At 39.7% G+C, this 22,077-nt stretch overlaps 1 protein-coding gene across 1 annotated transcript in view; it reads right to left on the reverse strand.

Moving 5' to 3' along the window:
• Positions 1-18,285, reverse strand: part of klhl14 (kelch-like family member 14) — a 53,280-nt gene extending 34,995 nt beyond the window's left edge. The window contains exon 1 of the mRNA XM_061256236.1: positions 17,393-18,285. Within this exon, the coding sequence (XP_061112220.1) occupies positions 17,393-18,267 (875 nt within the window). The 5' untranslated portion in view covers positions 18,268-18,285. The remainder of the gene's footprint in view (positions 1-17,392) is intronic.
• Positions 18,286-22,077: the final 3,792 nt, after the last annotated feature.

The raw sequence follows: 22,077 nt of genomic DNA on the forward strand, positions 1-22,077 counted from the left end.
GGCTGGTTGACCCGCTGAATGAATGAGTCGACTTGCATTGAGTCTTTCCTTTTATCCACATACGGTACCCTCCAACAGTATTGGAACAGCAAGGTCAATTCCTTTGTTTTTGCTATACACTGGAAACAATTGACTTTGAGGTCAAAAGATCTACATGAGATCCAAATTTAAGCTTTTATTTCCTGGTATTTTATCTAGAACATATTGCCTTTTGAATCAGACCACCAAATGTTTATGTGAGCAAAAGTATTGGAACATGTGACTGACAGGCGTTTCTTGTTGCCTAGATGTGTCTTCTTAGATTGATTGGTTAAACAATAAATGGTTCTGAATGACTAATCTTGTATTTTGCCTTCGGTTTTGCTTATGAAGACTGCATTTGTGTTAGAAAAGATAAACCAACATGAAGACCAGAGCTGTCTTTGGGAGACGTTTTGCCCCATATTTAGGAAATGGCTACACAGAGTGATTTTAAATTTAAGCATTTAATCCAAATAATCTCAACTGAAACAAAGCAACTGTCAGGAAGAGGATGCAAGTGTACCTCCCAGATGGTGAAGAAGATGGTGAGGAAGGCTATAAAGAACCCAAAGATCATGGTTTAAGAATTGCACATTGGTTCCAACTTGGAGTCACAAAGTCTCAAAAAGAACCATAAAACACCACCTCCATACCAACAAACTCTGGAAGAGTGGCACTTAGAAGCGTCTGCAGTTTGGAAAACATCATTGGAATTATGATGCGATTCGGTGAGATGAGACCAAAATTTAACCTTCTGTTCATACACACCATCAACATGTTTGGCAGCAAAGGACGACTACATTCAAAGAGAAACACCTCATACCTACTGTCAAATATTGCAGTGGGTCATTGATGTTTTGGAGATGTTTTGCTGCCAGTGGTCCAGGGGTACTATTTAAGATGAATTGCAAATCTGGATTCAACAATGAGCAACCACCCTGACCGCTCACAAACCCGTGACACATCAGCAAGCTTGCCATGCATCGTAAATTTCACATCTCCCCCTAGAAATGCTCCTACTCAAAAGTATTTTCACATATTTTCCAGTTTATTTTATATATTATGACAATATTTGATAATTATGCACTTACATTTCATATGTTTATACTTAGTATAGCTCACTCAAATTTCCTAATAAATGCATTACTCTAGTACTTCGCATTAAAGCAATATGTAAAATTCAGGGTGCACCCCACCATTACATGTAGCCTATAGTATGTATTTCTTATTATTGCCTTTGTTGTAGCCATGTTTGTTGATGTTGTGCTCCGCTGATTTGCCCTCGCCTCGTGTCTTGCGCACTGATTGGCTGTTGGTCATCGCTGCTCTCATTGTTGGTCACAACACCTTTCACACTACAGGATTTGGACTGCCTGACAAGTCCAGATATTTAGCCTGCCTGATATCTCTTGGGCATCTGTGATGCATCGGCGAGGCTCTCGGATTGCGTCTGAAAGTTCAGACAAGAGCCGTGCCACGGACTAGCATCGCGACTAGACTTACACTATTACAGACACACAACACAAACACCGCAACACAACACTCTTTACATTTTTGCTGGCATCTGTAACGTTAATGAAAAAAACAACAAACAGCGAGTGCATTAAAGAAAAATTATTGAGAGTTTTACCGTTTAAAACTTGTTACGAATGAAGTTGTGTTTACCTGGGTCCGTTCGATGGAAGCCACTGCCAAATAGGAAGTGGAGGGAACCAGGTGGTATTTATGTAGGGGGGTTAGCGGAAGCTACCACCTGGTTGTTGGTGTAAGGAGGGAATTTTAACAGTACGAGTATTATTGTTTTAATTTCCGTTTAGTACCCCCTTTGTTGTTATTGTCATGGCCATGTTTGTTATGTTCTGTTTGATCGTTTTCTGTTTATTTTGTTAATTGATTTAAAAAATATATATATATATTAATTTGGGTTCTTGGAAGGTGCCATGTGGGAGGGGCTATGCCCATATAGCTCAGGGCATTTAGAGCCCCTGGGGGATGAGTTGGTTGATTGAGTTTAACTGAGTTGGAGGTTTGTGTGCAGAGTCGCTGTGTCGTAGGCCTACTTTTTAGGCATAGCCAAGTGCACTGCATTTCATTAGCATTTTCTTTTGTTTGTGTTGTACAGTTTTTCTTCTTAGTTTATTACTAATATTTTTGTCGTCACTGTAAATATTTTTGCACCGCCACCATTGTACCTGTAAATAAAATACACCATCAGCACCTCATCACCGCAGTCCCTCGTCCTTCTTGTCCTCCACCCTAACAGTTGGTGTCAGAAGTGGGATCGAACCAACGGAAGGACAGAGACTGAACAACCGCCCATCAGCTGCCATGCCTATCAAGAGGACAGGTCAGCATGAGCTCAGAGAGGAGCCAGATTACAGCGGGGGTGTGTCAGCAGATGAACCAGCATCTGCCGAACCTGCAACTGTTCCCAGAGCTGGGGGTGATGCTGCACTGATCACCCTTTCCAAGATGTTTGAAAGCTTCATGGCATGATGAATGGCAGGAGAGGGAGGCAGCGAGGCAGGAGCAGAACTACAGAGTCCTGAGCCACCAAGTCACCCAACTGTAGCTGGACATGAGGCATACCAGAACGGGCCAAGCTGCTCCAAGAAGACAAGCCACAGGGGTGTTCGACTGGGAGCCCCGGCTAGCTAAGCTGGAGGACAAGGACAACAACATTTGTAAGACTGGCGGTGGCGTAAAAGTGGCCAAAAGAGGACTGGGCTGTTCGTCTCATCCCCTTACTGATGGGCAGAGCCAGGAGCGCATTTGTTGCCATGACCAGAGACCACAACCTTGTGAAGGAGGCCGTGCTGAAGAAATATGAAATCAATGAAGAGATTTATCATCCGCACTTCCGCACAATGGAGGCACCAACAGATGAGTCACCGCAAGAGCTCTACACCCACCTAAAGGAATTATTTTGCAAGTGGGTGCGGTACGACGGCAGTGGAAAAGAGGCTGTGATGGAAACCATAATCCTGGAGTAATACCTGCAAGTCCTGTATCCAGAGGTGAGGACCTGGGTGAAGGAGCATGACCCCACCACTGCTGCAGACGCTGCCAAGCTGGCGGAGACCTACGTCAACGCTCACAAGGGACCTGGTCCTCCCACTACGCCAGTGGGCTGCAACCTGCCAGGGGTAAGTCTGAGGGGTCTGGGGAAGGTGGTGGTTCTTTAGTGCAAACACATAGCCAAACTAAACTTTTTAAGCCTCACACATACAAACCTCCCCTTTTCAAACAACTGCAGCAAGACAGGGCAGAGATTGTGTGTTTTAACTGTGGAGAGGTAGGGCACACCCGTCCACTTTGTCCTGTAAAGAAGCCAAAGACTAGTCTCGGCTATGTCCCAAGGCCCCCCTCAGACAGCTACTCTGGCACAGGAGCCTGTTATGACTGTCATGTTGAACGGTAAACCACTCTCGCACTGGTAGATACAGGGCGTTCCGCACACACTAGTGCAGGCGAAGTTGAGGACCCCATCGCTGTCTTTTGTGTGCATGGAAATAAGACGAAGTTCCCAACATGCTGAGGTGTATGTTGAGGTCAACAATCAGGCCTACCTCATGAAAATAGGTGTTGCTAAGGATTTGCCTTACCCTATCCTACTGGGTACTGACATGCTCATTCTACCTGATTGCTTGGTGTGGGGTAGTTACTAGGGCTCAGGAAGAGCGGTCAGACCATAGGGGCAGCAGATACAGTGCAGGACCTTTCAGCAGTGAGGACATTGTTGGGGAGGCCAGACCTACACGGGAGGAGAGATATGAGAGGCGCAGACAGTCGGTTGGGGAGGTAATGTTGCAGGCTGCTGAGGAGACTGAGCAAGAAGCAGAGCCAGACCTCACTTTCCCCGCTGACTTGGCTACTCTCCAAAAAAAATGACCCTACCTTATTGCATTAATGGCATTTGGCAGACGTTCTTATCCAGAGCGATGTACAGTTCATTAGACTAAGCCGGAGACAATCCTCCCATGGAGCAACGCAGGGTTAATGGCCTTGCTCAAGGGCCCAACGGCTGTGCGGATCTTACTGTGGCTACACCGGAATTCGAACCACCGACCTTGCGGGTCCCAGTCATGTGCCTTAACCACTACGCTACAAGCTCCTACACTACCGAATCTCCTATGAAAGCAGAGTTGTGTCATTGAAAATGGTTAGCTCTACAGAGAGAGTGAGGATGGAACAGTTAGCACTGCCTGAGTTATGAAGGAAGGAGGTCCTAGAGCTAGGGCACTCCATCCCTCGTTCTGGACACTTGGCACACATGAAGACAGTTGCACGTTTCAAAATGTTTTTACTGGTCCAAAATGTTTAACGAGGTTAAGAAGTACTGTAAAACCTGTCCAGAATGCCAGCTTACCGCAGGAAAAGCTACAGCCCATGCACCACTCATGCCACTTCCTGTAATAGATACATCATTTGAGCATATTGGAGTGGAGTCAGACAGGAAACAGATTCATATTAGTTGTCTGTGACCATGCTACTAGGTACCATGAGGCTTACCCACTAAGAGAGGTCAGTGCTAAGCAAGTAGCTAGTGTGCTCCTGCGCCTGTTTTCACAAGTAGCCAATTTTCTGTTATTTGCATTTTCATTTTCATTTTCTTTTGTTTGCGTTGTACAGTTTTTCTTCTTAGTTTATTTGTTTTTTTTTTGTCATCACTGTGAATATTTCTGCACCGCCACCATCGCACCTGTAAATAAAATACACCATCAGCACCTCATCACCGCAGTCCCTTGTCCTTCTTGTAACATGCTGAACGAGTGAGTGCTGATTTGCCTCTGATATGGGGCTTTTGTTGCCAATCTCCAGAAACTGTTGGGAAGTGGAAAATCAGGGTCTAAACTCGGCATTAACAGAGTGAGTCTACGTTATTATATGTTGATGACAAGACACGTTGTGTCATTAGCTAAGTAGTGTGCAGTTTTTGGCTGCAGCAATAATTAACTGGGTGGCTAGCGAGATCCGTGCCCAGTGATTGAATCAGGAAATGTGTAAATTTATAGCATAAGCTATCCTACCAATATATAAGCCGTGCCAAATCATGCCAGTTTTCACTGACACCAACACAATAATTTACAAGCAATAGCTATCGTTTTGTTATCTGTGCAGCTATCTTTCCCCAGGCCCCTTTTAATTCAATGCTAATGTTAACTTGCCCATCAACTGAAGTCTCATTAATAAAAAAAATAATAATAATTGGTCTACAAATGCACCCATTTGAGTGCATTTGTAGGCCAATTTTGTTCTTCTCATATGCTGGTCAAGTTTGACCTATTTTCAGATCGTATTAAATACATTTGATTTAAATTATTTCCAATAAACAGAGAGCAGCACTTTTCAGTACCCCCCTCCAAAAATGGTTCTGCCATCCATGTGCCAAGATACAGTTCTATGCCAAATTCCTGATGTAGAAACATAATTGCAGATAGCTTTTGCCCATGGTTTGTAGCACAAGCTTGAATGCTTCATGTCCTAAGATGACACTTTTAGCCAAAGCGACTTACAGTTGATTAAACTAGACAGGCTACAATTCCCCCTGGAGGAATGCATAATTTTGATGATGAATGCAATATTTAGCAAATTTCTGTTTTAACCATTAAACAATAAGCATTTGTGTTAAACAAGTAATAATTACTACACCTTGTATTACTACACATGTATTATCATTGAGCTGTCTAATGTATCTTATTGTTGGAAATTTTATAATCAGCTTGAACATGTATTTCTTTGTCCAGTATTTTTTCCAAATAAAATTATAATATTCATACAGAGAAAACCACTTAATTTTTTGTCTTAATTACAAATAGTCACACAATGTCATTGCCATTTGTGGTCAAAAAGATAACGGTTAAATACAGAAGAAAATGGCAGAGAGGAGCAACAACAGAAGAAAGGGCAAAGATAAGAGTACTAAACTTCTTGGAGTGCTTTGACCCATGATCTCTGAAGTAGGACTTCAGGTTCACAATCCCTGTTCATTTTATGTTGGGCATGAATATATTGAAGCCTCAATGCAAAAAAGTAAATCTCCAGGCTTGGACAGCATTCCTCTTGAATTATTACCTGCAGTATGGAATTTGGTTGGCCCATTAATTCTTAACTATATTAACCACTCCTTGGGATTTGGTTCATTGCACAGAGATCAGAAATCAGCATTGATTTCTTTGCCTTCTAAAAGAAATACCCCATAGATTGCTTAAGCTATTGGACTTCATTAAAATTTGATTTCAAACTTTGAAACAATACTTGGGATAACATAAATGGGAAACAGACGTGCATAGTTATATTATATTAAAACTGTACCACCTGTCCAAAGATTATCTATAAATGTTTATTATTGCTGGTGTTACTAATTTCGCAGATGCTTTTGACCTGAGTGGTATACAATGCTTATGTCCTGATAAAATAAAACACAGCTGATGCATTATGTTTAAAGAGCAGCAGGAATGATAATAAATAGCCACTTTTGGAGATGAGAAATATGCATGTTGGGGAAAAGAGACTACAGTATTGTATTATACTATATACTATTAGAATAATTTATGATAAGGATACAAACATTAGGCCTACTGTTCCTAATTGTAATGAAATTGTGTGTATTATGTACTCATGTGACAAAATATGTATTAAATTGGTTAAATATATATATTTTTTGTATTCACTTATTTTTAAGTTGTCCCACTTTCTAAAACATAGTGGGACAATAAAAAGTGCGACAGTATGTTCATGGTTTTCTGGTACAATTGTAAAATCTCTTCAAATGGAGGAAAGATGCACTTCAGGGATGATCCTGTGCTTGTATACACGGTGATACTAGTGCAGCATTCCTAGTTATTTTTTAGTTCAGGGGTCAAACCATTTCGTATGCTTGGCCACCTAAATTAGCTCACTAACTCACAGGTTTCATTATAGGCCTACTTCTTGGCTATGTGCAGAGCCTCTTAGACAAAATCTGCAGACAAAATATACTATTATTGATCTTCTGCTGCTGTAGCCTATCCACTTGTGTGGTTTGACGCATTGTGTGTTCAAAGATGCTCTTTTGCGGCTTGTAGCGTAGTGGTTAAGGTACATGACTGCAAGCTACAAGCTGGTGTACAGGTGTACCTAATAAAGTGATCAGTGAGTGTAGATTCATTAATTGTAATTCATATGAATGTATTACAGAATACAAAGGCATCAAAGTGTCAGGCAGAGAGAGGGAGACAGAGAAAGCAAGCAAGGAAGAGAGAAAGGAGAAGCAGGAAGCTTAATCAGTGGGATGAGAACATGATGCAGGGAACTATAGCACAATACAAAGCATACGTTGAGGCAGGGAGGGTCCCTCAGCTGAGGCATTTGGCGAGCACCTGGAATGTGCTAAAATCAACCCTGCAATACCGCATCAAGAGGACCATGGAGCACTGGCCCAAAATTGGGAGAAAACCCTATGTTTCACATCCCTACAAGTCACAATTAGCTGACCTCATCAAAAGCCTTGCCAAAAGAGGTTTTCCCATGAGGGAACTGGAAACACAAACACTGGCGTTCCAATGTGCAAAGGCAAAAGGGATAAGTGGCTTCTCCATAGCAAAACAAAAGGCTGTCTACTACTGGTTTGAGGTGTTCATGAACAGGAACCCCCTTCTGCTGCAAAAGCAGCCTGTTTCAATTAAACTGTGGTTCAGATCACCTGTATGGGATTGGGAAACCTTTCCATCCAATATCTGGAGCTGTGATGAAACAAGGCTCCAGGATTATTTTGTTTCATTGAGCTTGGTTGCTGAGATTGGGTCCCCCTGTTTTGATCCTAACAGACAGTGACAAAGGCAAGACAACCACCTACCCTGCTAGCTTTAACGCTGCATGTGAATATGGGCCAACCGGGGGATCCATGTAGGAATCATGTCGCCTTTTATCCATAGTCCCCCTTTTTAAGGGACCAAAAGTTATTCAACTGTTATTGTCAACTGTTTTGATTAATCAGGTGTATTCGTATTCAGTTGATTCCTTAGTGCAGGTGTCAGGAAGCTTTCAGTATCTAGCCTTTTATTGGTATTTGTCAACATGAGGTCCAGAGTTTTGCCAATGAATGTCATAGTAAGGAAGCCATAATGAGGCTGAGCTCCCATTTTTCCCATAGGCTACATTTACTTCCTTCATTGAGGCATTTCCAATTCAGTAGGCTACTTGTATTTCTACAGAATATTAGAAAATGTGGTTTGTGGATTTATGAGCTTTCGGTTGTCGTAGGGCTAGTAGCTTTGAGATTAAACACTACATTGTTTTGAATGTATTGATTCCATTTGTTAAATTGCGAATACTGTGGAAACAAACAATAACAAATACCATCTACTTCATGAAAATAATGCCGTTTTGTCTCTTCAATCACTTAATGCAGTGGAATTAATGAATATTTCATTAATGGAGTTACCTCAGAATTTGGCGAGGCATCAGGATAAGCGGGTTCAGATAATGGATGGATGGATGGATCCCAGGACCTGGAGTTTCTAAGTCAGTTGAAACCTCCCTGAAGTTGACTACTATCAGGAAAGGTAACAACAAGATGTAGGGACATTTGTAGGCTTTAAAGTACTCCGATTTAGAGATAGCAAATGCTAGCTAGCCTAGGTATTTGCCTACTGACTAACCTACGAAGCTAACATAACCCAGTTTAACTGAGAAAGCTATAGCTACCTAGGTAACAGGGAATCCAAACTTGCAAACTATTGAAGATAATGATTAGCTGACATTATATTAAATGATTTCTCAGATAAAATAAGCAAACAAGCTAGTTAGCTAGCTAAGGTTTGCAACAGCAAACTCAATAGCAAACAGACATTTCCACTTTTATTTGTTAACTGAGCTACCTGTGTGCTACTGGAAAAAACTGCCCGCTTCTCATAAAGAGAAGCATTGTATAGTACTTGAGGTGTTCAAATGAAAAGACTGCTATGTAATTTTAACTGAGATGCTGATATTATTTTACTGCAATCTCCACTGTTGTATGAATTGCTTGCTTTCTCCTAGCTAGCATGGACTTGAGGTCTAAGCATAGCTGTTTGCTTTGCCATCTTGTTGCAGCTTTCTGTATCTTCCTAAACCATCCTGCACATGCGCATCTTAACAAGGTAAGTCAGTCACGATAATAGAAAACCCACATTGGCCCAGCAAAAAACTGCCAAAAACAAAGGTGATGTTGCTGTGGGATGAAGCACCATCCAATGGGTATGGAGGCATTACAATGCACTTGAGAACATAAGCTTCTCTATACTTCAGAATGAATTCTGCTGCTGCTATCAGCAGTTACATTATTTATGAAGGCAAGTGAGCTACCATCTGTGACACCCGTACATGCCACGCCCAAACTATAACGCCTTAGCCACCATGTTTCACAGATGAGGGTGGTGCTTTGCTTCTTGGGCAGTTGCTTTTAGCTTCCACACTTTGCTCTTGCCATCACTCTGATGGAAGTCAATATTGGTCTCACCTGTCCACAAGCTTTTTCCAGAGCTCTAAACGCTCTTTTAGATATTACCTAGCAATCTGTAACCTGGCCATCCTGGCAACTTTCTAGCGGTTTGCATCTTGTCCTGTAGTCTCTGTAGATCTGCTTGTGAAGTCTCCTGCTGAGTATATTCATTGACACATCCATGCCTGCCTCCTGAAGTGTTTCTGAGGGTGAGGACCATTCTGTCATTAATTACTGAGCTCACCAGCTTTCTGTTTGGTTTCCTTCACAGGCCTTTGCTCCACTCTAATCATCATGTTGTCAAAGACCAATAACAAAGGCAATGAAAAACCAAAAATCAAGATGAGATCCTGAAAGACTTCTTTTACAATTAAATACACCTGACTAATCAGAAACAGCTAGGAAGCCAACTGTCCAATTACATTTGGTCACCTAAAATGGGGGGGGGGGCTTATCTATAAAAAGGGATGTAATTCCTACATAAATCTCCTGATATGTATGTATATCTTAAAATAAAGGTAACAATCTGCACTTTAACCTCATGTTCATCGTTTAATTTCAAATCCAATGTGCTGGAGTACAGAGCCAAAAGAACAGACTACTTTCACTACTGTCCAAATACTTAGGGACTGCACTGTAGCCTAATGGTAACCAATGCCACCATACAGCATATGTTACAAGACTGAAGAAGATTGTAAATCCCTTCCTATCATTGTAAAATCTAACAATGCCAGCTTGAAAAGTACGCTGGTTATAAGACGGTCTCGCTGGGTATCAGCTAGCCAACCAGCTACCAGCCTAGCATGTGCTCATTTTTTTCCAGCAGGGAATTCAAGCTGCTACAGGTCTGCTTTCAGGTTCCATGCAGCAGACATCATAGCAAATAGCAACTTGTATCAAAAACAACAGCATCATTTGTGACATCAAATTAATTATGTTTGTTCTTGGGAGTGACGGCACAATCAAACTGGTGTAAATGGAATACTGACAGAAAATCAGAAAGTACGGAGGCAAAGCTCCTGTCCTGTTGTATGGATTTAAAATACCCACATGATGTATATATAAAATCATTGAAATATTGCAAGGAGATCTGTCAATGACACTAATGAGCAATATGGTATTAAACAAAATGAGAAATATTGTATTATAAATACACTTGTTATCTTATGACTCAGGACTTCAGGGTAGCTTGCTCCGTAAAAGTGAGTACCACCGTCACAGATCATATCAGATCTGAGCTTGCACCGACTGTGGCCGGCAGCCCTGCAGTGCATAATTGGCTTTGAGACACTCAGGGATATAGGAGGGATACAGTCGGTTGGGAAATAGCATTGTTCATTGTTCCAGTGATTCCTGCTGCCCATCCGGGTGCCCTTGATTGGCTTTCTGCACGTGCGTATGAATGGGACTCCTCTGCCTCCTGCTCTGTACTTGTCGCTACAGTGTGAAAATAAGCAGCTGGCTGGCAGACACGTATTTCGGAGGAGAACCATGGATTTCCTTCACTCGGACATTCCAAATTCGGCTGGTATTGAAATGGCAAATATAAAGTAAATCTGTCAATATCTGCAAATATGTCTGCAGACTCTGAGCTATTGGGTCAGGGTCCTTGATGACATCAAGAGTCAACTTAAAAAAACATTACATAAAAAAAATACAAGCAAACCATGACATTACTCGATTTTGTGTTATACTTCAGCCGTTGCTGAACTTATTGCCTGGGAATTTTATGTGAAAATGTTCTGTCTGAAATCGCACCCCCCACCCACAAAAAAAATAAAATAAAATACTGCGCAGTGTCAGAAAGACTTTGCTGAGTTAATAACTGTAAGGTCATTAATTCTTCGAGTTAGCCTGACAATATATAAAACAGTTGTGTTAATATGTGAGTTCTGTGAGACAAACAAACTGCACTGACGCACTTTTCCACACAAAATTAATTGTTTATATGATGTGTATGACAGGTGCAGACCAATTGTGAATTTTGTTCCTACCAAAAACATTTTTTTAAAATAAATATTGATTTCTTAAATCACTCGTACCAACGATTTAAGAATAAATCTTCATATGAGTGGTTCTTGTATGAGGTCCATTGTCTGGGTCTAGAGTAGAATTTCATTCATTTCCAACATCTGCTACATATTATACATTTTCCCTGCTCTAAGAATGTAAATGAAAATGAAAATGAGACGTAACAAAATTAATAGGCCTACGTCTGGGCTGCAGGGCACAGGCAACAACAATATGGATTTTTAGTTATAGATCTCTCTTAGCCACCACTGTTAGCTGGTTGCCTTGCTAAATTTTAAATGTGCTACAACTACTGACACATTAAACATGATTAGTGCCAAGTTTCAGTTGAGCTTATGAACAAATATTTAAAAATCAGATATTACTTTGATGTAATCAACAAATTCTTTTTAACCAAGCATAAAAACTAAATACAGGATTTAAACTCACAGAAGAGTGAAGTATGGCCTGCAAGCCCTTTCATACGTGACTAGGTGCCAAGCAACATTAATCCAAATTATAACATATCATTAACATATTGCATCTTGTTCGGTGGATAGCTAGCTAGCTACACCTTGACTGAAACACATGTACATGCACTTTAAACACAGTATATTGTTTTTCCATTCATAGTTTCATTATGGAAGTTTAATTTAGAAGCTACATTCAGTTCAGTTGCAACTCCTCGCTAACAACCTGTCAATAGCTAACAATGTGGCAAAGAACAAGCAAATTGTAGTAGGTAATTGTAGGTATTTGTAATACCTTGTCTCCATAAGGTTATGAACAGTTCAACAGTTCAACATTCTGGGTCAAGTTCCTAGCAGACCATTCATTTTTCCCCCATTATGAGGAGGGCTATAAGTGAGTAAATTTACCATAGTAATGGAATAAACTGACTGCTGCGCACCTAATTCCGCTGCATGTTTTTTTTTAATGTATTTAAAATGTTTTAATTTGAATTGCCTTTTAGTTTTACTTTTTATATTTTTTGGGGTAGGTTGAACAACTTATAAACAAAATGTATAAATGCAAACACATTATGATCAAATAATTGTTATTTGTTATTCTACCTTAAGTTGTATAGAGATCTACATTTTCCATACTTTATTGCAAATATTAAAGGAAAACATTCAATCTCAGCTGTCCAAAAGCTGTAAATAAAAATGGATATATTAACCCTCTTACAGCCACCGAAGAACACATCTGAAGCAATTATTCTGTGCAGCAAATTGTTCAATGTGTTCTTGTTCTAGACAAGATACAGTGCCACAAAAGTCAACAAAATGAATTGTTTACATGGTAAAGTGCTGCACAATCAATTAAGAAGACACTGCACATACAATAAGCAAAAAATGTTACAGTGAACCATGAAAATGTTTGTATAAACAAAACAGGTGGAGTTTTCAGTTCAGGTAAAATTAAATATAGTGGGTGTCTCGGAGGCGCAGCCGGTAGAGCACTGACATCGGCGGTTCGAATCCGACCGTCAGACATTTGTCACGTCTTTCCCTCTCTCGCTCCCATTCTTCCTGTCTCTCTAAAGCTGAAAAAGGCCTAAAAAATATCTTGAAAAATAAAAAATTAAATATAGTTTACCTCATGACGAATGGACTATTCATGATTTGGAATCGGAAAAACTAACTGACATCAGAAACATCAGGTATTTTATTCTTTAACAAAATTAAAGTTGGTAAATTGGGGGGAATTATGTACAAAAAGGACTGTAGTTAAATGGATCTGTAGGAATGCAAATAGCCTCTAATTAAAGCTGACCATCTGCACTTTAACCTCATATCCATTGCTTCTTTTCAAATACAATGTGCTAGAGTATAGAGCCAAACATTTTAATTATATCACTGTCCAAATATTTACAGATTGACTATACATACACTCAGTGGACACTATATTAGGTACACTTGTCGAGTTCCAGGTAGGACATGGTTTTGCCGCCAGAGCAGTTTGACTTCTTTGCGGCATGGATTCAAAAATGTGCTGGAAACATTTTGTGCTGATTTCTCAGTCACACATTCATGCTGCAAAACCCTTGTTCCATCTCATCCCAGAGGTGCTCTACTAGATTAAGATATGGGAACTGTGCAGGCTATTGGAATAAACCAACGTCACTGTCAAGTTTGTGGAACCAGCTTGAGATGATGCATGCTTTGTGATATGGCACATTATCCTGCTGGAAGTATCCATTTGAAAAGGAGTGGACAGTGGCCATACAGGGATGCACATGGTCAGCAATAATGCTTAGGTATGCTGTGGCATTCAAATGATGCTCAATGGCATTAAGGGACCTAATGTCTGCCAAGAAAACATTCCCCACACCCCTACACCACCAGCAGCAGCCTGTAATTTATTGGAATGGTTTCTTGCTTTGTGCTCAACTTGAGGCTATCATGTTGCTGCTAGAAATTGCTTTAAGTCAATAACTAGTAAGCAAACAAGCTATAGAGAATTATTTTAAAAGATGCAGCATAATAAAATTTCTCAAAGATGTGGTCTTTTTTTTGGGGGGGGGGGGATTCTTTTATGAGCACCATACTGTACACTGTTGTGTGACACAGCTAAATGGAAAATCATGTGATGTTAAATGACTTATTTTTACTGTGACAATTGTGATAATGATAATTATCAAGGTTGCATTATCATTCAGATCTACATATGTTATGTTAGTTTCTAGTCCTGGGATTCTTCTTATAGTCAATGAAATGACCATAAACCTCAGCAAGTAAAAATGTATTTTTGCCAAGCTCAAACGTGGCTGTCTAAAGTAGCCTAATGGATCTTTCAGCACAACAGTGATCCCAAGCATACTTCAAAATCAATCAAGAAATGGTTAACTGACTGCAAAATGACTGTTTTGTAATGGCCATCCCAGTCTCAAGATTGAAGCCCAATCAAAAGATTTGCAGTATGGTCATCTTTATCAAGGTTATGAATAATTTTGTAGAGCCTAAAAAAACAAAAACATCATGGATTTAATGAACCTAGTATTACATGTTCACCGACTGGGCAAGCTTATCAAGATATCAGTAAAACAAATGGTTGTAATTTCTCTTGAACTATGCATCAACTACATGTTTTTCCCGCAAATTACAATTAAACTGAGAATTACAATTACAATGACAGGCACTATCACCAAGTTTTCACAAGCTAGTTTGCAAACGATATGACTGTCTGGGATGGTCTATGGGATGCTTCTACTTGGCAAGCATTTTTGTAAGAATATATTTTAAAATAAAGAAAGAAAAGCATTGTAGTAGTGCAGTAGTACTATGCTGGCCCCTGTTTACCACCTTTCTCACCTCACCTTTAATGTTCTTATGCAAACATCCTCCCTTAGGAAACCATTGTATTTCTACCCTGCTACATGTACCTTGCTGCCTGCCATCTGTCAGCTCTCTGAGCTGATAAAATGCTTACAAATGCATTATTTAAAACCTCATTATACCCTCAGTGAAAATAAAAACAATAAATAAAAAGTAAATGGTGGATCCCAAATGCACACACCTAAAACTAGCAGGAAACAAATAAATATGTATTGTGTCTAATACCAAAATTTGTCAACAACAGCTTATATGTTTGACAGATAACTCTTAAGTTTGATGGTCCTGACTAAAAGAAGGAATGTATGTGGTCCTCACTCTTCATAAAGAAATTGTCCACTTGCAAAGTTTTAAATGAAAAGGCTTCTGAATTTAGCCATTGGCTTGAGATTAATTAATTAAGGAACTCTCTTCCTCCAACAGAGTGTTCAATGTACCGGTCAAGCCACAAAAACATTTTTGTTGGAAAAACATGTTACTATTATAGTATACACTCAGTGATGACTTTATTAGATAGACCTGTACGTCAGCTTGTTAATGCAAATACTTAATCAGCCAATCATGTGGCAGCAACTAAATGCACGCAAATGTGGTCAAGAGGTTCAGCAGTTTATCAGACCAAATGTCAGAATGGGGAAGAAATGTGATTCAAGTGACTTTGACCGTGGAATGATTGTTGATGCCACACAGGGTGGTTGGAGTATTTCTTGGGTTTTTCCACACACAACAGTCTCTAGAGTTTGCACAGAATGGTGTGAAAACCAAGCAAAAACACATCCAGTGAGTAGTAGCTCTGTGGGCAGAAACATGTTGTTAATGAGAAAGGTCAGAGGAGAAGGGCCAGACTGGTCGAAGCTGACAGGAAGGTGACAGTAATACAAATAAGCACGCACTACAGGTGGTATGCAGAAGAGCATCTCTGAACATACAACACGTCAAACCTCTAAGTGGATAGACTACAGCAGCAAAAGACTTAAGTCCAATGAATACCTAATAAAGTGCTCACTGAGTGTATTATATTTTAATGATATAAGGTACTACACCTTTAGGAATGGAAGGATGAGGGAAGGATTTTCCCTCACCCTCTGCCACAAAGAATTGGACTTGGGCCACAACATTCAATGTCCTGATAGCCCAAAGTACCAGCAAGTTTCTATCCCTGCATTTAGAAACCAGTAAAAACAATGTGCCCTCGGTGTGAGATCACATGGCAAATCTCTAAACTTTGGCAGATACTATGTAAATTCTGTTCATGAAATATTCAAAAGTAAAGGGAGTTTCCCAAATATAAGCACATGACAACAAATTCAATTGTTCAATTCTGTTTTTGTACAGGATTAATAAATAAAAAAATGTAGTGTCTATTTAGGATACCTTTCCAGTTTTTCACCTGTTACCAAGTAAATATGAATGAATTGCCTGATTACCCATCCCTGTACATACCTTGACATGATGTCAGTCACCCAAGTATTTCTTATAAGTATACGCAATTAATCTTTTCTGACGTTTATATATAATTGTCCATTTTCTAATTGCCTTCTACATACTGCTTGAAATATTAATTAAATTACTAATATGACAATTTATGTTATTGTTACACAAAACTATTTTGAAGATACCTATACATTTTCATTTAATTTCCTATATTAGTGATCACATTAAGAAATCTTAGGTTTATAAATAACCAGCCTACTTTCTGCTAAAACATGCTTTAATTTGTGTTTTTATTAGGGCAACATGAAAGCAAATCCTGGAACATGCCAATATCCCTAAAATGGTTTGATAATGTGTGCCAATGCTGTAACTGCTAAATTCAATCATTTGTGTTGTATTAATTTCTGACATTATGAACATAGAATGTACCATATTTACCATATTGCATTCATTAGATCTGTTGATCTGTGGAACATTAAGTGAAACAATATTGGTTTTTATTTTATTCTTGTACTCCATTATCAGTCTGACTATGTGTAAGAATTAAATTATATACTATTTTAATGCTTCACTCAAAGTGAAAGCCAAAATGCCACGAGGTGAGACCAAATGTTTCTCTTCATTTGACTGTCATCTTGAAACAAATACGGTACTGTTGCCTATAGATTAACACCTATGGAAAATGCCTTGAACTCCTAAATGTGCCTAGACTGTGTTCATCTTATTTCTTGTCATGTATTATTTTGGTAATTTTATTTATTTATTCATTTTTGCATTTATTTATTTTATTTATGACCTGTTTCAATTAATGCTATGCCAAGTTGAACTTTAAAGGGAAATGTTTTGTTTTCACTTTCATCTAAGCAGAAGACTAGCATTAAACATTCGTACAAACTGATTCAGTCCATCTCAGTATAGACGTAAAATTGCAGTAGCCCAAATATATATCACCAAATAATAATTAAAAAAATTAAAGGTGACAAACAGTAAAAAATAAAAATAAAAATAATAACTCAAGATAGCCAACATTCTTTTCTAACATGTACATATCCTTGATTTCCTGTTAGCACATCGTGTTGCAATTACAATATTTATAAATTCTTCAAAGAAAGGGCACCATAAAGCTCACCTGCTGGCCACGCTCTGTCTGCAGTGTTGTCTGAAGGGCATCAGGTGGTAGTTCATGGCATCCAAAAGCAACTTCTGGCAGACAGGGTCACTCCTCATGAAGTCAACAGACTGTACCCTCTCCACCAGCTCTGGGGCAGGTATAAGCGCAAAACGCAGCCTTTTCATCAAGTCCGGGGCATAATGCATCCGCGTTTCCCTGTCATGCTCCAGCCAAAGTACCGACATTTGGAAGAGCGCCAACTCCGACTCCACCGGGGGCGGCAGCGCGTCCAACATGGCGCACATTTCTTCAAAGTTCAGCAGCAGAACGTCCTCCACCAGATACTTGTTAGCTAGCTTCTTGGTTTCATCTAATCCGTGGAGCGCTGCGATCTTGCAGATTTGTTTGTAGTTCTGCACGGAGATCTGGTCGTTAAGGAACTGAACGCTGAGTTTTGTGATCTGAGGAATGTTGAGGATCTTACTTACAGAGAGAACCTCTTCTACAGTGTCGAGGGAGAGGGTCACGTTGGCCGTGTATAAGTACTCAAGTACTAGCCTCAGTCCAATGGAGGAGCAGCCCTGAAGCACCAGGTTGTTAATGGACCTGGGGCTTGCCAACAGCTTCTCATCAGGAGATGAGGCAGGGGTGCCGCTGCTGCCTTGGTCCTTGCTAGAAATCCCCTCATTGTTTAGTGGATGACTGGAGAAGAGAGATCTAAAGTACTGAGAGCAGGAGGCCAGCACTGCTTTGTGGCAGTGAAACTGCTGCCCCTGGGCAGTCAGCGTCACATCGCAGAAGAGCTGCTTCCTCCACAGGAGGTTAAGTCCGTGCAGCAGAGTATCACTGTGAGTTGGGTCAAAGGTGGATGTTCTATCACCCGATCTGGACATGACTTCCTTAGCAGTTAACACCACCTAAAAATTAAACAAGACAGTGTATTATTTCCATAAATCCCGTTCCATTTCTATGGTTAGGAAATATTATTTTGCTAAGCGTATATTAGCTATTCAGCCTATTATAAAGCCAATAATATCTAACCCCGAATGTCACCCAGCGATTGCGTTACTGTATATACTTTCATTTTTACCTCATTCATACCTATTATATCTAATTAACATGTAGCCTATTCTGTTAAAATGAGCTTCAAGTGTCTTCCGGGTTTGGCATCAATTCAACACTCTACCTATATTTACTGTTGTTAACTCCACTTGTAGTTGCCGAAGAACATAAAATAAACGATTATTTATGCGTTCTCTCCATGACGTTTTTTTTAGTTTAACGTCCTGAAATACCGAACCGTCCTGTCGTCTTTCAAACAGGACCATTTTAGATGGACGCTGCGGCTTGAAAAGACACTGGCAAAATAAACTAGTACAGGAGATAGCCTACTGCAGCACCTTCCTTTGCTACGCATTTTAAGTTGCTGGAAAAAGAAAAAAGACAACCCCGTAGTCCACGGGTACAGCGAAGCTATTTTATATTAAAGTGGCTTAATGTATTTCAAGATAACCGTGCTGCACCCGCACAATAAAGGCGTTTGCATATCCGCACACATACAAAGCTGCTGTACAAAAGCAATTCGTTTATCCCTCCGTAAATCATTAATGCTGAGCGATTGCGACTCCCTTGTTCCGGAGTTAGGGTTACTCGGATCTAGCCCTAGAGAATCTAGAGCACTATTAAATATATAAATATAATTCAGAAATCCACTAAAATAAAAACATCAAGATATACATGTTCACATAAGCATTGACCCTGTAAAATTGGAACACGAGGAGATGTTTCTGTGTTTAAATCTGACACGAGCTACCATCTGGTTTCCCTGTCGGTATCTTCTCCAAAGGCGCCTGTCACCACTAAACATTGTGAGTAGCTAGCTATAGCTAGAACACAAGCCAAACTTACCTGACTTAAGAGCTTGACAAAAGTAAGCTTCGGGTCCTCAAGATTCTGACTTCACTTCCCTTTGTTCTTTCTTTTTAATTAATCCTCTCCTTTTTAAAGGCTACAGTCGATCCCTCAATTTTATCATAGATTTGAACTCATGTAGGCAGTATTTTGCATTTTATTTGTTGTCGTTGATCATTTGTTCTCTTGAATTAGCAAGAAGTGTGTGAGTGTGTGAGAGGGAGCTGTGCTTTCTGCAAGAGAAGAAGAAGAAGAAATATACGTGTGACAAATTATGCTACCAAGAAACAACACATCATTATCCTTGGGCCTGGGGCTCAGTGAGTCGTAACGAGAGTAATAGGAAATCCACGGTTGGGGAGAGAAACGGTCGTGCATGGCCAGTGGAGAGAGACCGTGCAGGGGGATGGATGCTGGAGAGACTCGCAAAATTATGGCTCAAGGCTATTGTAAAAACTGTCGAGCGTAAATGACTGCGATTTCAAACATCTTTGGAAGAAAGAAAAGAGAGAGGGGGAGGGAAGCGAGTCTCTCTCGCTCTTATAGAGGGAACCGTCAAGTTTTAGTGCGCATTGCTAATTAGTCAATTTCTCTCTGCCTTCACAGCCCGGCGACTTTGCTGCTGAGCTGAAACTGCTAATTTCTAGGACCAGCCTTTTTTTGGCTGTGAACTGGATGGATGAATGGCTTGTCTCGCACAGATGACAAAAAAACCCCTGCCTTAATCTCCATCGCCAAAATAACCCTGATCTCTTTCTGCTACCCCTGCCTCTAGTTTTTTGTAATAAGATGCTCCATGCAATCTGCTAACTTTAGTGTCACACCTGCATCAGACGCAATACAACTGGAAAAATAAATTTTCTGTTGGGGTTTGTCTCTGTCGTTAATGTAAATATAAACCTATTTTAAATGTAGCATAGACTACACACTCCGATATCATTCTAAGGATGTAAAATGAAAATGTAAAAATTATATATAATATTACTTCCTATGCCAAAGTGAAAACGTTCAAAATATATTAAACATCCTGCGTGTAAATACACTTACTATGTGATTTTGTCGTGTATTTTTCTATGAATCTATCCCGCCCCAGTCGGTAACATTCTACTGAGCGTCAATCAAAGGGAATCTTGTACTCTACATATGTTAATTGAAAGGGTGTGTTGCACACATAGCCTGTATTTTCAACGCACACATCCTGCATCAAACGTATTTTTAAACGCAACACCCCAGTTCACGTGCCAAGGCCTGTGTCACCATTAGACAAAGTCAAGGAAATTCTGTTTCACTGTAAAGTAAAATATAAAATGGTAATGTATGAGAAGTACTAGAAACGACTAGTTTTTGTTTGGTCTAGTTTGTATGGTATGGTTGGTCTTAACATGTTCAACAATCATTACAATGTATTGCAGAATAACTAGGTGATTCAAACTAATGTGTTAGCTGCTTCCTAATCGGCCAACACCCATCATCACACCCAGTGCCCAGTGCCTGTCCAATGAGCTCGATTTTTACCCAAGCTCTCACGGAAACACACACACACGCATACACACACTCACAACAGAACACTCACTGAAACTATAAAGACTTATTTTGCAGATCTCTTGATATGTATTTGTAACTGTATAAATATATCACATGCTATGGATCAATTTGCGCATATGCTTTGCTATATCTGCTTATGTGCTTATCGTTTTTCATATAGGTATGAGTGTGCAGTGCTTATAATCATATGATAATTATTAATATACTTGTAAGACTATGCCTGCTGTGTTCTCCTTCTGCTTTGCAGTGGTAAACATTATATGCTCCCTGGGAACTCGCTATTCTAGGTCTGGGTCAAATATGCCTCTGAGACCTTGAGTGAGGTACAATGTCAGGAACCAAGCGTTGACAGCAGTTTTAGCACACCCAAATAACACTTGTGGTGTGTATTATAAGGACATGGGACCATTGACTCTGTGAACAGATTTTATGTAGGCCTGTTCATCTCCTACAACTCATACTCAATTTTATTGCCATAATTGTACCTTCTCTATTTATTGGAATTTCACCTATCCCTGATGCATTGTACCTGAGACAGTTTTCCCATCTCTGAGATTTTTCCATCTTTGAGATACTTTTTGTATATCTATCGATTGTTGCTAATACTGAGTACCACCAACCACCGACAAGGCTAAAAATTAGGCAAATTATACATCATGCATGGCAGTTTTACATGACCTACTACATGGTATGACAAGCCTTTCCATCACACACTTTTCACACTGGTACTTTTCAATATGTTGCTTCATTTCAGATGTAGTCTCACCCATGTACCATTGTGTAATATACATTACTTGTCTTAATTTCATAATTTCAGAATCACATGTTAGGGGATGGCCTTCTGGAGATTCTCTGAAATAGGTTCATTGTCACCACCAAGGGACTCAGAACCAGTTTCCACATTGATTTGCTTTAAGGTAGAGTGGTTCTCAATTTCTATCCTATTCATCACAGAATCACGGCTTAATATCAAACTGCTTCTAGATAGCTGAATGAGCTCTCTTGACAAGAACAATTCATTGTATTATAACAACCCTGCATAAAGCATTCCAAGCAGGTGGAGAAAGAAAATGTCATATTTTATGAATTTGTTGTGATTTACAGGTGTATCTGTCTACCAGGGTCCACCAAGCACAGCCATCTATAGACTTTCAAGACTTTGCATACTTAAAGTTGGTATGCAAAGTAGAGCACATGAATGGAGAAGGTATCATAAAATGTATTTAGCCAGAAAGTAAATATAAAAA

Source organism: Conger conger, chromosome 9 (genome assembly GCF_963514075.1).
Source record: "Conger conger chromosome 9, fConCon1.1, whole genome shotgun sequence".
NCBI classification, from domain to species: Eukaryota; Metazoa; Chordata; class Actinopteri; order Anguilliformes; family Congridae; genus Conger; species Conger conger.